This window comes from Canis lupus, chromosome 3 (genome assembly GCF_048164855.1).
Source record: "Canis lupus baileyi chromosome 3, mCanLup2.hap1, whole genome shotgun sequence".
Taxonomy (NCBI): Eukaryota; Metazoa; Chordata; class Mammalia; order Carnivora; family Canidae; genus Canis; species Canis lupus.
Window position 1 is genome coordinate 78514006 of NC_132840.1, and position 17043 is coordinate 78531048.

Consider the following 17043-nt stretch of genomic DNA (forward strand, 5'->3'; position numbering starts at 1 on the left):
ATTAAAATGAGAGCATCAGAAATAAAATCAAATAAATCCTATTGGGAAAATCTTATTGCTGGAAGAAAATGCACAAATACAAATTTATATTTTTTCATGAAAGTACAAGTTCTCAGACTCCCTTAAATATTTATGAGCTGTCTATAAAGTCAGGGTTAAGTAGCTTAATTCTAGACAGAAGTATATTTCTCCATTTATCTTTGGAGATAAAGGCCTATCACAAGTTCAGTTATTAGTCCAACAGCAGTCTATCATAGACAAGTGTTTCGGGAGCAAAGCTACCACATTTTAGGGAACATACAAAGCGTTGCTACTTCTTCCTTCAAGAACTGATCCTCAGGGACTTGATGAGCTTTAATCTCAGCCACAGCTAATAAAAATGCTTAGTGCTTACCATGTGCATGTGTAAGGCAACTTGCTAAAGTTGTCCATGCTTTATCCTATTTCACTATTGGATAACCCTATAGTGATACTATCATCTCCACTTTACAGATGAGCTAACTGAGGAGCTGAAGATTAAATAACTGCCCCAAAGTCACTCAGCTAGTGAGTGGAGTCAAACCATGGGCCTAACTTCAAAAGCCATGCTCCTACTTCCTACACCATCCTGTTCCCTTCTGTGGTAAAAACTGCAATAAAAGTATTTGTGGTGAGTACCTCCCACAGATACAGATCTAAAATCAAAGAAAACCAATAAGAGGACTTGTGAGAGCATCTTTCTCAAATATTTCATTTTACAAATGAGAAAAATGAGAGTAGGATTTTCAAGATCGAGGTGGTAAGAGAACAGAACCAGAACCTGTCTTATGTTTGCCAATTTAATATTATTTCTTTATGGCATTGAGCTTCCTATTCAGTTCACATTTACTAAACACTAATGAAGAGAGTTCTAGAAATATAATATAGATATAGATAGATAATAAATCTCCTATAATCGAGTAGAGTTAGGAGAAGGAAAATTCAGGAAAACACCAAAGAAAATTTGTGTTCAAGTCAAATGTATCTGTTATAAAATCTCACTTTTGGCTTGCCAGTAAATGAAGAGGTTTGCTCTATACCACAGACCACCCCTCCCACATTTTATCCCTTTTATATGGGGCTCCTTAAAAGCAAATTATCTTATTTTTCTGAAGGGTTAAGAATAAGGGATTTGTTTTAGATTTTGGTGGCTGGGGTGTTGAAAGTGGTGAACACAGAGAATAGATGTTTACATGGCAACTATTTAAAGGCAATCATGAGATGCCGTCCTATCTAATTTACCACTGTTTCCATTTATTATTTCTTATATATTTTCTCACCAGAACTCCTTCTAACCTGCTCCCCAACTTACAGCATTTCTGGGCATCCCAAACACAACACAACACAACAACACAACACAACACAACACAACAGACCACCACACCACAAACACAACACAACACACACATGCTGGAAAAGAAATGTGGAACTTCACAGTCTTCACCCCATTGGTGAGGGATGGAGTTCTGCCTTAGGGATGTGAGGATGGCTGAACACAAGATTCCTGATATGGGACAGATAGGACTGTCATTTAGTGTGTTAGTCACATATGCCTACAGCCAAGGAAGGAGGATGCCACATGCCATGCGGGACCACATGGAGGATACACTCAGAGACAGAATGAACAACTGCTTAGTTGGCAGCCAGCCAAAACCCTTTCGGGGTTTTTGTTTGGTTGGTTTCGTTTTGGTTTTGTTTTGTTATTGTTTTTAAATTTTTATTTAAATTCCAGTTGGTTGGGGATCCCTGGGTGGCTCCTGGGTTTAGCAGTTTAGTGGTTTAGCGCCTGCCTTCAGCCCAGGGCATGATCCCAGGGTCCTGAGATTGAGTCCCACATCAGGCTCCCTGCATGGAACTTGCCTCTCTCTCTGCCTATGTCTCTGCCTCTCTCTGTGCGTGTCTCTCATGAATAAATAAAATCTTAAAAATAAATAAATAAATTCCAGTTAGTTAACATACATGTACTATTAGTGTCAGGTGAACAATATAGTGATTGACACTTCCATATAACACCCGGTGCTCATCATGACAACTGCACTCCTTGATCCCCATTACCTATGTCACCCCTCTTCCCCACATCCCCGCCCAACCCTCAGTTTGTTCTCTTTAGTTAAGAATCTATTTCTTGGTTTGCCTTTCACTCTCTTTTTTTTCCCCTTTGCTCATTTGTTTTGTTTCTTCAATTCCAATACAATATGGAGTTTATCTCTCTCTGACTGACTGATTTCACTTAGCGTAATACTCTCTAAGTCCATCCATGTTTTTACAAATGGCAAGATTTCATTCTCTTTTATGGCTGAGTAATATTTCAGTGTGTGTGTGTGTGTGTGTGTGTGTGTAAACACATTCATCAGTCTTCTTTACCCACTCATCAGTCAATTGAGGACTGTGTATAATGCAGCTGGTCTGGCTGAGACGGGAACCAAGTAAATGGGGCCTTTCCTGATGTGGGGGAGTATATCTGGCAAAAGTAGAAGAACTTAGTTAGGCCTTTGAGGCCCTTGAGGCTTGAAGATATCAAGACTACACATAAAATAGTAGGCATTTTAATATATCTTCCCTGAAATATATTGCCCACAGGCTCTTGTTTTTATGCCAGCTTCCATTTTGGAGGTGTTCATTCCACTGCAAGGAACTATACATTCCCTTTCACTTTCTCTTCTCTTTCTCCTTCCCTTTCTCTCTTCTCTTTGTAGAAATATGTATATTTGTAGAAGATATATATTATGAATATATATTTAAAAACATGTAATATCTATACATACACATTTTTACAAATATCCATATATCAGGCAGAAAGGCTGATAAGAAAAAATGTGTCATCCATAGGCTGGAGATCCAGGTGAGGCCATGGAGTATACGTTGAAGAAATAAAACTATAGGATTGGGAAATTGTGGTCCACCATTGATACCTTGGTTTGGGGTTTCAGAGTTTGAGTAATTCTATATAACGGCAACACCAAGGTTATAATGGAGCTGATGATTGAACAGGAATGCAAGAGATACTCACTGGAAGTAAGATTAAGAAATTCAAATTTTAGTATATTTTATGAGCTGTTCACATGGATATTAAGGTTTCTTTTTTTGTCTTAAAGATTTTATTTATTCATGAGAGACACAGAGAGAGAGGCAGAGACATAGGTAGAAGGAGAAGCAGGCTCCCTGTGGGGAGCCCGATGTAGGACTTGATCCCAGGACCCCAGGATTACTCCCTGAGCCAAAGGCAGATGCTCAACCCTTGAGCCGCCCAGGCACCTCCTGGATATTAAGGTTTCCTACAATGATAGTAATCTGTAGGATGAAGTGGAAGACCACAAACCTCTAAAAATGTCTTTACTCAATATGTCACCAGTGGTTTTCATGTTTTGAAATTCAATTAAAAAAAAATTCCTTCCTCATTGTCTTATCTGAATGCTCCATGACAGTTCTTTCTTGAAACTTCCTTGAAACTCAGGTAATAAAAGACAGAAACAAATAAATCTTACAAGATTGTGTAATATAAGCCTTGGAGAAGTTTTATCAAAAACCAGAGGAATGGTGATTTGAAAGTGGAAATTGGGAGCAAAAGAACACTGTCAACAATAGCAACAATAATACTGAGCCTGTTCTTACAGCCCTGTACCACTAGCCCCCTGGTATATGGAAGGGAGGCCACTTGCTTACAGGAACCCCAGGGCTATTAGTACCCTCAAGTGAAAGTCAGATTTATGGTAAGATAAAAAGGTACCATGTGGGGCTCTTGGGTGGCTCAGTGGTTGAGTGTCTGCCTTCAGCTCAGGATTCAGTCTTACATTGGGCTCCCCACAGGGAACCTGCTTCTCCTTCTGTCTGTGTGTCTGTCTCTCTCTCTGTGTCTCTCATGAATAAATAAATAAAATCTTAAAAAAATACAATCTTTAGAAGAGCAAGTTTTGGTAACTTGCACTGGGACCTTATTTAAGGGACCCAGAAGGGGAAGATTCTCGTGGATGAGGAAGATGGTTGAGCACAAAAGCTGTTGGGGAGGTCATGTCAGAAAGTTACATTTGTTTGTGACTCTGCAGGACACTATCTAGGGCATGTGCTTGTGGGAGGGGCTAGTGTCAGTTTATAGTCACCAGGCTGCTTGGCCAAATGGCTACCATGGAGTAGCTTAGCTAAACTTTTGACCACCGATAATAAATCCTTTGGTATACTTCACTGCAGCTTTTGAGAATTTGTGATGTAATTGAGATGTCTGTTCAGTTGTTGCTACTGAACATTTTCTTACAACTGAGTCAGGAGGAAGGAATATGTGAGAATTGGCTGGCAAGAGGAAGGATCAATGAATTCATTACATAAAACAGTGGCTCTCTGGTTGTCATGCCCTTTGTCCATAGTTGGAGGGATATAGTTCATCTAGCAAGTGGATGTGCTTTAAAATTTCTATAGGTTATTTTGGTCTATTCCTTTCTTCTTCCCATATTGAAAAAGAGTATTTAAAACACCCAGTTATAGTTGAGTATGGCAAAAGTAAGAGATTTCCCAGCTATCACCACATTTGGGACAAGTATCTAATAAGAATCAATGTAGAAACATTATTATATTATAATAGAATATATTATAATAATGTATTATTATACATTATATATTATAACAGTGTTGATCATAAGAATAATAATCAACATAAAAGTAAAAAGGTATATTTATGTTATTTTTCAGAGTTTATGAAGTTATTATACATTTTCAGTGTCAAGTCTGGCCCAACCTGGGGCCAGATATAGTTGGATACCAAAATTATGTTTAAATTCTCTTACTGGCTCAGGATTTTCGTTTCTGTAGTAGTGATAGCAGATTGGAGCTTTTGAGTAACATGGGAAGTCATGAAAAGCAATAAAACAACACAAAGGGGCAACTATATTAATCTTTATCTAACAATGACCTAAATAAAAACAAACATTGGATATGTTACTGCTCTTCCTTGTTTTGTTATTATTATTATTATTATTATTAGTAGTAGTAGTAGTAGCAGTAATAATAGAGTATTTTTTGTGGTATTTAGTTTTCTAGAATGAAGCCAATCATGTTGCATCATCATAATACCTAGAAGAAGCATTAACTTATAATTATCTGTGGCTGGATTTCTTAGACCATTTAGATTAAGCCTATAATAAGAAAAAGAGAAAGGAAAAGTGTAAAATATTTCCTACTTTGCCAATGAGAAAACAAAAGTTCAGATAGTGTAAATGTCATATGATAAAAAACTAGTATATCCAGGCATAAAATGCATGTTCTGTGTCTTTACTTAAGTATTTTAAATTAATTCATGATATTCTGTGTGTGATATGGTCCATTCATAGATTTAAAATGTATTATTTTCTCTATGCTTGAATTGCTTCCTCTGGATCTTGACTAAAATACTTTATATCTGATGCGGCATGAAGCCTTTTTATATCTTCCCACAAATTTTTTTTTTTTTCTTCTTCCCACAAATTTTATGGTCTTCAAGCATGCTGTTATTCACATGGAGTCCAGGGTTAAAAATAGCCTTTTTAGGAAAAAAACTTTCAAGTTCTCTTGTGCCATAAGGACATAATTTTGAAGATTGCTTCTCTCAAAACTTCCTTTACCTTTTCATTCCTTAGACTATAAATGAAGGGATTCAGAAGAGGGGTCACCATTATGGTCATGACAGCTGTCACTTTGTCAAACTCCAGTGAATGGCTCTGGCTGGGCCTCACATACATGAAGATGTTGCTCCCATAGGCAATGGACACAACCGTGATGTGAGAAGCACAGGTGGAAAAGGCCTTCTGACGTCCTTGGGCTGAGGGGATGCGCAGGATGGTAGAGATGATGTAGGTGTAGGACACAATGGTGAATACCAGTGAGGTCAGGAGGACAAAGGAGGACAAGAGGAAGTTTATCATCTCAATGAAATGAGTGTCTATGCAGGCTACCTGCAGTAAAGGGGCAATGTCACAGAAGAAATGACCAATTTCCCTATAACAGTAAGGCAGTCTGGAGACCACGATAATTGGGCACAGCACAGAAAAGAAAGCCCCTATCCAGCAGCCCAGAACCAGCAGGAGACAGACCCTGCTGTTCATGATAACGGTGTAGCGCAGAGGGTTACAGATGGCCACGTAGCGGTCAAAGGACATCACTGCCAGGAGGATAAACTCCACTGTCCCCAGGAAAAAAAAGAAGTATACTTGGGTCATGCAGCCAGCAAAAGATATGGTCTTCTTGTCCTCTAGGAGACAAGCTAACAGCTTTGGGGTAACTGAGGTAGTGTATAGAATGTCCAAAAATGACAAATTACTGAGAAAGAAGTACATTGGGGTTTGGAGGCGATTATCAGCCCATATTAAGGAAATGATGACAGTATTTCCTGTTAGAGTTAGCATGTAAGTAAACAGGAGGACCACAAAGAGGGAGATCTGAAGCTTCCGGATAACAGGGAAGGCAGTCAGTGTAAATTCAGTCACTCTGGTCTGATTTTGCACATCCATCACACGCAATAGCTACTGGGCAGCACGTCTCTGAAAAAAAAATTATAGAGATGAAAATGAGGTTCAGTAAGTTTTCAACTCTCCGATGTCAGTGCTGAAGATGAGGTAGTAAAACCTTTGGATGAAGAGTCAAGAGTGACTTCATGCTGCTACTCTCTCTCCTATACATAGGACCTTGGATAGATTACGTGACTTCCTCTAACCTCAGTATTCTCATTTTTAAAATTTTTGATTGAATGAAATTACCTCCACGGTCCCACTAAACTCTGCTCTTTGCAATGGTTTTTGTCTTTGAGCCAGTGCTTCTTCTCTTCTTTCTTTCTTCTCAATCTACTATTTTCCCAGCTAAGTTCTGTGCCTGAGAAGAGAGAATACTTAACTGAGAATCCAGCCAGTTGGTTTGCAAAATGGTGCAAGGGAATGTTAACAAAAGTTGAGTTCCTTTCCCCCCAAGTTATTTTGACCCTTCAGGTATTGTCCACATAAAAGAATAGAAACCAAGAAAGTCCAAAGAAAGGGAATCTGACCTGCATTTGTCTCCCCTCACTTTTATTATTGGGATTGTGTGAGTCTCAATGTGATATATGGCTGTACCCACATTGTTCGGATGTACTAATAATCAGTCTCTCATGAGGCTGGATAGGTTGTTCTTATTGCTTATACTGGTAAAAAGTTTTTGATGTCTACTCTGTTATGGAGCAAGTAGGTGTATGATGTTGGATCATAATTTACATAACCTATTTCATACATTTGAAAAACATCTTTTTGGAAAATAATCTTTGTTCCTTGCAATGTTGTGTGTATGGCAACATCCAGAAGAATAACAAATCTTTTCCCTCCCATTCCCTGATTGGGAATTCCTACAGATTCTCTTAAATAGGGCACTTTGCCTTATATTCTTTCAGCAATTTGGACATTTATTGTAAATGGTAGTCCAAGAAAGTGGATGCAGATGGATGGTGTTTGAAATGCTTCTCATGGAATACTGCTCAACTTTGGTGAATATCTACTACATGCCTGATTAATTCAATTGAAGTTCTGTCCTTTGGTATTTTATTTTGTGACTAATCTTTTAGTTTTATGTTAAAATGACTAATTTATGAACAAGAGCTAGGATCCCTACAGGCTTGGAGCCCGCGAGTTTCCTCTTGAAAGTAGGTCATTTACCTAATACTCTCTGAGAAAAGTAATTCATAGCAGCCTTTTTTGCCCTAAAGACTTTAAAAAAAAACTTCTCTGAATGGATTTCCATTTGAAAAGTTTGCTGTGACTTTTACGGTTCCCGTAGTTGCTCATTTTTTTTTTATTCATGATTCATTAATTCCAAAGATAAACTGCTTTTAAGTTATCGAAGGACCTCAAAAGGGTGATCTATTAAAATAGGGCCTTGGTACCAGTAGGTATGCTTCCATCATAAATATGATGATATTCACCCCTCCTCCCACTATCCTATACCCAGGTAATAAACCTCAAGACTAATTACTATAGCATAAAAAGGCATGACCATGTCTGGGTGGATACGTGTTAATGTTACTGAGATCTAACATAAAAATAGAATAGAGCATGATATGTGGACAAGTGGAAATGCTTTGAAATTCCCTTTCATTTTCCCCTCTCCCACCTTCCTTACTGACCATACTAGAGACTAGCAGGTGTTAAAGAGGACGAATGTGGATTCTCATGCAGCTGCCTGCCATCTATTCCAGTGTTGCTTCCATTTGTCTAGCCAATTGTTTCCCAACTTCCCTAAAGTCCTCCATTTTTCTTCTTGGGTATTTAGTTTCTGATTGTCCTGATAGGAGCTTGATTCCTTCCCGGTGTTGTAAAAGTTAGACAAGATGGGATCTGCAGAAGCACTGTGCCATTTTTCAGCAAGATTCCAAGATAGTTGAAGACAAATACAGTTACCGTTTGCCATGGTTGTCATTGGGTCACATATGAATGGGAAAAATGGCATCGAAAGCTTTCTATTCTGCTGTATTTGGGTCAAATAAACTCTGAGAAGAACTAGAGATGCAACATTGTTGTCTTTGGAGAGTCTCTTAACTTCATGATCCTGGAGAGCAAGCTGGCTTTGTGTTGGTCTTCTCCAGATGACCTCTCTAGAGCCCATCCTGTCCAGGGGGAAAGGTTCTGGATTATGACAATCTGTGTCTAAGAATTTAACTGTAACCTTGTCAAGTTAAGGCTTTCATTTTGCGGGAAGATTATTCTTCGTTACCATTTGTGGATCCTTGAAAAGTGGCATTAATGAGACTCCTAAACATCCTGTCCTAACCATCTGCTTTGTAAAATGCAGATAACGGCAGTGGCAGATTGAGGTCCTCAGCTCGGGCCTCTATATACCGTGATGTATGTATACTTAGTGTTTGGTACATGTTTGTTAAGAGCATTGAGATGGGGAAGGAGGAACAAAAAAGGACTAAGATGTGGTGGGGGTGGGGATAAGAGATAATTTGGGATCTTTGCCGCTGTCAGTAAAACGTGACAAAATTTAATTGCAACCAAAGTACATTAAGGACTTTCATTTACATACTTACAGTAAAGCTATCATACTTGACAGCTGCCATCACTGTCATTTCAGGGACATTAATTACACTTTAATTCATAAACTATACATGTAAACAAATTTAGGGAGACTCGGGCTGTTTAACATATAAATATGGATAATTGCATAATAAAGTATACTCACATCATACTGATTGTGGCACAGTTGGTATTTTCTCTATTCGAGTATGCGAGGAAACTGGAATGCTGGCTGTTTTTCCTGCTGCATTCCCTCTGTTATTCTTTCAATTCTGTGATGCTTCAGCCTTGAATTGTGTGTAAATCTCAGTCCTCATCTGAGACGGTTCCCCATGAGTAGCTAATCAAAACCACACCAAATGGTTATTCAGTTTTGGCTTCAGTGCTCCATCCTTCTTCCTCTGAATGAGAAATTGTCCTTCTTCATTACCTCTGTGGATTTTTCTCCATTCTTTTTGTATTTCCACAGGAAAAGCGAAGTCTCTATTTACACTAGGAATGAGTCCTAGTGTTATATTACCTTGTCATCTTTCATGTGACCGTGTATGTCAACCTGAGAATATTCCTCAGAGTTTCAAGTCCTATGGATTCTGGAGCACATTCTTGTTAAGAGGGACAGAATCGGGGGGGGGGGGGTTTGGTGGTGAATGCAGCAGTCACACACCTGTATCTAGCTAGAGCAGGTCCTCTGACTTCTATTTTGGATCTCTGCCAAAAGTGGCCCGGACTTCCCAAATCTCAGCTGGGTTTTTTTCTTTTTTTTAGTTGTGGGAATGTGACTTCTTATCTATTCAGTAAATTTCCATTTCTTCTGTGGATCCATCCTGATTGTCAGAAGATTTCATTTTTGCATTCCTTGAAACATCTGTCTAAACTCTCACCCTTGGTGAGAATTTTATTTACCTGGGTCACCCCTGTTCATTTATCAGGTATACTGTGACTTGATTTTACATATAACCGCCTTTATTTACTCTCTTCAGATAATAACATTACCCTGCCTATATTAAAATGATTACAATGGGATAAACTGAAATTTAATGAGATTTTGTGTTCTTCTTCAGAGATTTGGTTTACAATGGCACCTGGGACTATGGCATAAGAAAAGGTTAATTATTATTATTGCAATCACAGAACATTAGATTGGAAGTAACTAATCACATTATAAAAGTTAGGGTCTCCTGGGACATTCTCTTGGTTGTTTATTTTATTTATTTAAAGAGAAACTTAGAGAGCTGCTTTGAAGCCTCAGGGAACTAGAAACTTGGAAAACTTAAAACATGTTTTTTTCTGAAATAATCATTATGTATTAAAGTAAGCTTTAAGGTGATTTCCAGAGATTATTTACATAGATTTATATGTCTATGTACCTATTTTAAATCCATCTCTTTGATGTACGATGTATGGATAATATACAATTTAATTGTACAGTCGGTTGAGTTTCGACACATGGATCTGTTCACGAAGCCCCCAGCATCACTGTGATGGTTTATAATATTTCCATCATCTTAGAAACTGTCCTGTGCCCTTTTGAAGCAAATGCTCTCCTCTCCTTATCTCAGTCTCTGATAACCACTGAGGTGTTTTCCATCAGGGCAATTTGAATTTTGTAGAATTTTATATAAATGCTGTCTTACTGCATGTAGTATTTTGTGTTTTTTTTTTTTCACTTACTCAGATGCTTTGAAATTAATCCAAGTGTTTCAGGTATCAGTTATTTTTTCCTTTGTATCACTGAGGATTATCTATTATGCAGATTGTGCAGATCACAGTTTGTTTATTCATCAGATGATAGACACTTGAGTTGTTTTCAGTATTTGGCTCTTATGAATACAGTTCCTATGAACAGTTGAGTTCATGTTTTTATGTGAATATTTGTTTTCTTTTCTCTTGGATACATTCCTAGGAGTAGAATTACTATGTTTTATGGTAAGTATACGTTTAACTGTATAAGAAACAGTCATGGTATTTTCCAAATTTATTTTCATTTTTTTTCATCTTATTGTTTTTTGATTTTTTTATGGTTCCCTTACATCTTTCTTCCTCCCTTGTTGTCTTAATTTGTGAATTGATGATTTTCCACAGCAGTATGCTTTGATTCCCTTGTCTTTGTCTTTTGGATATCTACTGTTGGTTTTTGCTTTGCAGTTACCATGAATGAATTGCCCATAAAATCTTTTGTAGTTAGATCAGTCCATTTCATGCTGATAACAACTTAACTTTTATCACATACAAAAACTATCCTTCTATTCCCTGCTCATTCTCCCCACCTACATTTTATGGTTTTGATGTTGTAATGTACAATTGACCCTTGAACAACATGGGAGTTAGGGGCACTGGCCTCTTGCACAGTTAAAAGTTCATGCAAAACTTTTGACTCTCTCAAAACAGAAGTCTTCCCAATAGAGAGTTAATTACCACATATTTTCTTATGTATTATATACTGTAATGTCACAATAAACTAGAGGAAACCAAATGTTATTAAGAAAATCATAAGGGAGAGAAAATATGTTTACAGTACTGTATTTATGGAAAACTGTGTGTAAATGGACCTGTGTAGTTCAAACTTGGGTTGTTTGAGGGTTAACTTTATACTCCTTTTTATTGTATATCCATTAATAAGTTATTGTAGCTATAGGTTTTTTAAAAAAGTTTTTTTTGAAGATTTTATTTATTCATGATAGACACAGAGAGAGAGAGAGAGAGAGAGAGATAGAGAGGCAGAGACAGGCAGAGGGAGAGGCAGGCTCCATGTAGGGAGCCTGATTTGGGACTCCATCCTGGGACTCCAGAATCACGCTCTGGGCCGAACACAGGCGCTTAACCACTGAGCCACCCAGAGATCCCCTTAAAAAAGATTTTATTTATTTATTTGAGAGAGAGAGAGAAAGAGAGAGTGACTGCACAAGTGAGGGTAGAGGCAGAGGGAGGGAATCTCAAGCAGACACTGCACCAATGTGGAGTGAGGCTAGATTGCAAGATGCAAAAATCACAACCTGAGCTAAAACCATGAGTCAGAGGCTTGACCAACTGAGCCACCTGGGTGCCTCACTAAAGTTAGTTTTAATATTTTTTTTCTTTAACTTTTATACTCAAGTTCCAGTGATTAACTGGCCACCATATTTTAGTAACATTGCTTCCGTTTTCCTCCTGAACATGTCAAACTCATTCCCTTCTAAGATCTTTGGCTTTAGGTGTTACCTCATTTTGGAGGTCCTGAATTCTTTTTTCCAGATTTTTCCATGGCTAACTTGTCATTAAAGTTAAATGTTAGTATCTCAGAGGTGTTTTCTCTAACCGTTCAATCTGAAGCATCAGTCACTTTCAATCTGTTCACTCTGGTTCAATTCTCTGTGTAGCATTAATCACCACTTGATATTTTCTAATTTATTTGTGTAAGTCATCTAATTACTAGAATGCAAGCTTATTGAGAATGGACTGTTTCTTGTGTTCCCTGCTGAACCCCCAGTGCCTGGGAGCGTGCCTGGCACATTTAATGCTAAATGAATGTTTATTGATAGGATGATTGAATACATGTTCATTAAATGTAGCTAATTGATGTTCAGAACTAATGATACTGCAACACATTCAAGGAAATATCCACCTTCATGTAGTTCACAGGTGGATGATGAGAAGACTCAAGGACTATTGTGGGATTGATAGAGGGAGGAAAGTTTTATGGGATTGTTGGACAAGAATGGCAATGCAGAGGAGGTAACAACTCTTGAAGGACAAGGAATATATTTTTAGACAGACTAGTGGTAGTAGTGCTGGAGGGAAATATTTATGTCCAAATAAATAGAATTTTATAAAATTCTTTTATAAAAATTTTTATAAAGGACTGAAGGGCATGGAGCATCTGGGGACTTCAAGTTATTTGGTAAGTTAGGCACTTGGGAGGAGGAGCAATTGGTGAGGCTGACACAGGTGAGGGACAGATATGATGGTCTCATATGACATATTGGTTTTTTAAAAGATTTTATTTTTTTATGAGAGAGAGAGAGAGAGACAGAGAGAGAGAATGCACACAAGTAGGGAGAGCAGCAGAGGGAGATGGAGAGGGAGAAGCAGGCTCCCTGCTGAGCAGGGATCCTGAGGCAGGGCTTGATCTTAGGACCCTGGGCTCATGACCTGAGCTAAAGGTAGTGGTTTAACCCACTGAACCACCCACGCACCCTGCATATGGACATATTGTGAGAGGTCATTCAGAATCATTGAGAGAATGCTATTTGATCATCTTTGTATCTTAGAATGTTACTCTGGCAAACATATGGAGGGTTAATCTGATGGAGATAAGGCTAGAGATAGGGACATTGGTTAACCTGCCTTCCCAATAATCCCCTGATGCATAATAAGGCCTTGATTTTTGAAATGTAAGAATGATGAAGAGGAGAAATAGATATGAAGGCTAGGAAGCAGAATAAAGGGCTGACCAGTCCTTATGGGCACTGAGGAAGGAGTCTCTAATTTATTCCACTTTCTGACATGGATGGCCAGATAGCTTTTGGTGGCTTTTAAAATTATTCAGAAATTCTTGGTTAAACACACAATATGTCATATAGCTTCAAATTCTCTCTTGATGTGCTTCTTTTCACACAGAACCAAAATACATCAGATTGGGCTTTATAAATAATCACAAATAACAAATTCTTTCAAAAGTTTATGTCAATCACTACTGTCATTTGAGGAGAGGTGGTACTCTGAATCATGATCTTTCAAGAGGAGTTAGATTATGAGTTTTTAAAATGAATTTCACTTCTTCCCCCCTAAAGCTATGATTTATTTACATTGGGCATGGGACCTAGAGTCCCAGATTAATTACTGTATTCTTTAGTCACTATGATCATTTAGGAATGTTACCACTAACTTGCTACCGGTGGAAGAAGTTTGAAAATAGTAAATGTTGCAATCAACTCACTTTGGCTCAATACATTTCCATCTAGATTAATCTTCAAACTTTCACTAAAGGAAAAATAAATTCCATAGGACATTTAACTATACTAATAAAACAAAAGAAACAACTGGATTTTTAAAAAGGACAAATTTTAGGTATTTATTCCTATGCCTAAAATGGATATCTAATTTAAGAATATGAATTATGAGAGTTTAAAATGGATTGAATAAAGTAATTTCATATTTATACACCAAGAAGGGGGATCACTTCTTAGATACCTGTGCATCAGTATGGAAATAAATTTAACCTCTTCAAAAAAGTGCCCATCCAAATGTTATTAAATTAACATTTTTGCATCCTGAGCACAGAAAATCTAGGAAATGTAGAAAAGTAGAGTGTGTATTTCCTAACGGCAAAAATGGGTGGAGAGGAGTGGGAGGTGCAGGCTTCCAGTTAGAGAATAAATGAGGTAAGAGAATGAAAGGTGGAGCATAGGGAATATGGTCACTGGTAAAGTAATAGTGTTGTATGGTGACAGATGGTAGCTACACTTGTGGTGAACAGAGCATAACCTATAGATTTCTTAAATCACTATGTTGTACACCTGAAACTAATGTAACATTGTGTGTCAACTGTACTTCAATTAAAACAAAAGTCACCTAAAATATCAGATTAACCAGCATTGACCATTTGGAACATTTCCTTTTAGCCTTTAAGAGATTCTAAACTGTTAAATAACTATGAATAAATTAAGAATTTTTGAAAATCCCTTTTCTAGCTATTTACATATTTACCCTTACAGGCTTTCCTTGTAAGCGTTTCACCTCTTATGTGAACATCATTTCCCCTCCTCTCGACTTCCATTGTGTAAGCTGAATAGAATGTAAGTTTTCTTAAAGCAAATACAACCATCCCGGACATTTAAATACTTGACTCAAATCAAGTTACTGCTACTTGAATCCAATCTTTACGAGGATGTCACACTCATGTGCATAAATAGCAAAAACCTATTAACATATAAATAATTTCAACTTAGCTGTTTAGTGTATAGGATTTAAGCTCTTATTTAAAGAACTTCTCCAAGAGATTTGGGGGTGGTTGTCTGACAGCCTGCTCTCTCATAAACTAATGATAGTGATGGAAAGTGGAAAGAAATCATAAAAAGAAAAAGACATTCCAAAAGTGGTAATTGATCTTATAATTGGCAATTTAGGTAAAATTTTGTCTTTCCTTTTTTTTTAATGTTTCAAATTTATTTTTATTTTTTAAATTAATTAATTAATTAATTGATTAATTAATTTAATAATAAATTTATTTTTTATTGGTATTCAATTTGCCAACATACAGAATAACACCCAGTGCTCATCCCGTCAAGTGCTCCCCTCAGTGCCCGTCACCCATTCACCCCCAACCCCCCCTCCTCCCCTTCCACCACCCCTAGTTCTGTTTCCCAGAGTTAGGCGTCTTTATATTCTGTCTCCCTTTCTGATATTTCCTACCCATTTCTTCTCCCTTCCCTTCTATTCCCTTTCACTATTATTTATATTCCCCAAACGAATGAGAACATATAATGTTTGTCCTTCTCCGACTGACTTACTTCACTCAGCATAATACCCTCCAGTTCCATCCACGTTGAAGCAAATGGTGGGTATTTGTCATTTCTAATGGCTGAGGAATATTCCATTGTATACATAAACCACATCTTTATTCATTCATCTTTCGATGGACACCGAGGCTCCTTCCACAGTTTGGCTATTGTGGACATTGCTGCTAGAAACATCGGGGTGCAGGTGTCCCGGCATTTCATTGCATCTGTATCTTTGGGGTAAATCCCCAACAGTGCAATTGCTGGGTCATAGGGCAGGTCTTTTTTTAACTCTTTGAGGAACCTCCACACAGTATTCCAGAGTGGCTGCACCAGTTCACATTCCCACCAACAGTGTAAGAGGGTTCCCTTTTCTCCACATCCTCTCCAACATTTGTGGTTTCCTGCCTTGTTAATTTTCCCCATTCTCACTGGTGTGAGGTGGTATCTCATTGTGGTTTTGATTTGTATTTCCCTGATGGCAAGTGATGCAGAGCATTTTCTCATGTGCGTGTTCGCCATGTCTATGTCTTCCTCTGTGAGATTTCTGTTCATGTCTTTTGCCCATTTAATGATTGGATTGTTTGTTTCTTTGGTGTTGAGTTTAATAAGTTCTTTATTGTGAAAATGTCAATGTTACCCAGGGCAATTTACACGTTTAATGCAATCCCTATCAAAATACCATGGACTTTCTTCAGAGAGTTAGAACAAATTATTTTAAGATTTGTGTGGAATCAGAAAAGACCCCGAATAGCCAGGGGAATTTTAAAAAAGAAAACCATATCTGGGGGCATCACAATGCCAGATTTCAGGTTGTACTACAAAGCTGTGGTCATCAAGACAGTGTGGTACTGGCACAAAAACAGACACATAGATCAGTGGAACAGAATAGAGAACCCAGAAGTGGACCCTGAACTTTATGGTCAACTAATATTCAATAAAGGAGGAAAGACTATCCACTGGAAGAAAGACAGTCTCTTCAATAAATGGTGCTGGGAAAATTGGACATCCACATGCAGAAGAATGAAACTAGACCACTCTCTTTCACCATACACAAAGATAAATTCAAAATGGATGAAAGATCTAAGTGTGAGACAAGATTCCATCATAATCCTAGAGGAGAACACAGGCAACACCCTTTTTGAACTCGGCCACAGTAATTTCTTGCAAGATACATCCACGAAGGCAAAAGAAACAAAAGCAAAAATGAACTATTGGGACTTGATCAAGATAAGAAGCTTTTGCACAGCAAAGGATGCAGTCAACAAAACTAAAAGACAACCTACAGAATAGGAGAAGATATTTGCAAATGACGTATCAGATAAAGGGCTAGTTTCCAAGATCTATGTTTCAAATTTTTATTTAAATCCTAGTTAACATACAGTGTAATATTAGTTTCAGGAGTGGAATGTAATGATTCATCACTTATATACAGCACCCCGTGCTCATCACAAGTGCCCTTCTTAATCCTCATCACCCATTTAATTCCCCCCACCATGCCCACCTTCCCTCCTGAGACCCTGTTTGTTCTCTATAGTTAAGAGTCTGTC

The 17043-nt window shown here is 37.8% G+C and overlaps 1 protein-coding gene across 5 annotated transcripts in view; it reads right to left on the minus strand.

The window, feature by feature from the left end:
• Positions 1-5372: 5372 nt before the first annotated feature.
• LOC140631154 (olfactory receptor 6M1-like) overlaps positions 5373-17043 on the minus strand; it is a 42915-nt gene continuing 31244 nt past the window's right edge. For all 5 annotated transcript variants that reach the window (XM_072822461.1, XM_072822462.1, XM_072822460.1 and 2 more), the window contains 2 exons: positions 6738-6849; positions 5373-6521 (listed from right to left, as the gene is read on the minus strand). In XM_072822461.1, the coding sequence (XP_072678562.1) occupies positions 5544-6491 (948 nt within the window). In that variant the 5' untranslated portion in view covers positions 6492-6521; positions 6738-6849 and the 3' untranslated portion in view covers positions 5373-5543. The remainder of the gene's footprint in view (positions 6522-6737; positions 6850-17043) is intronic.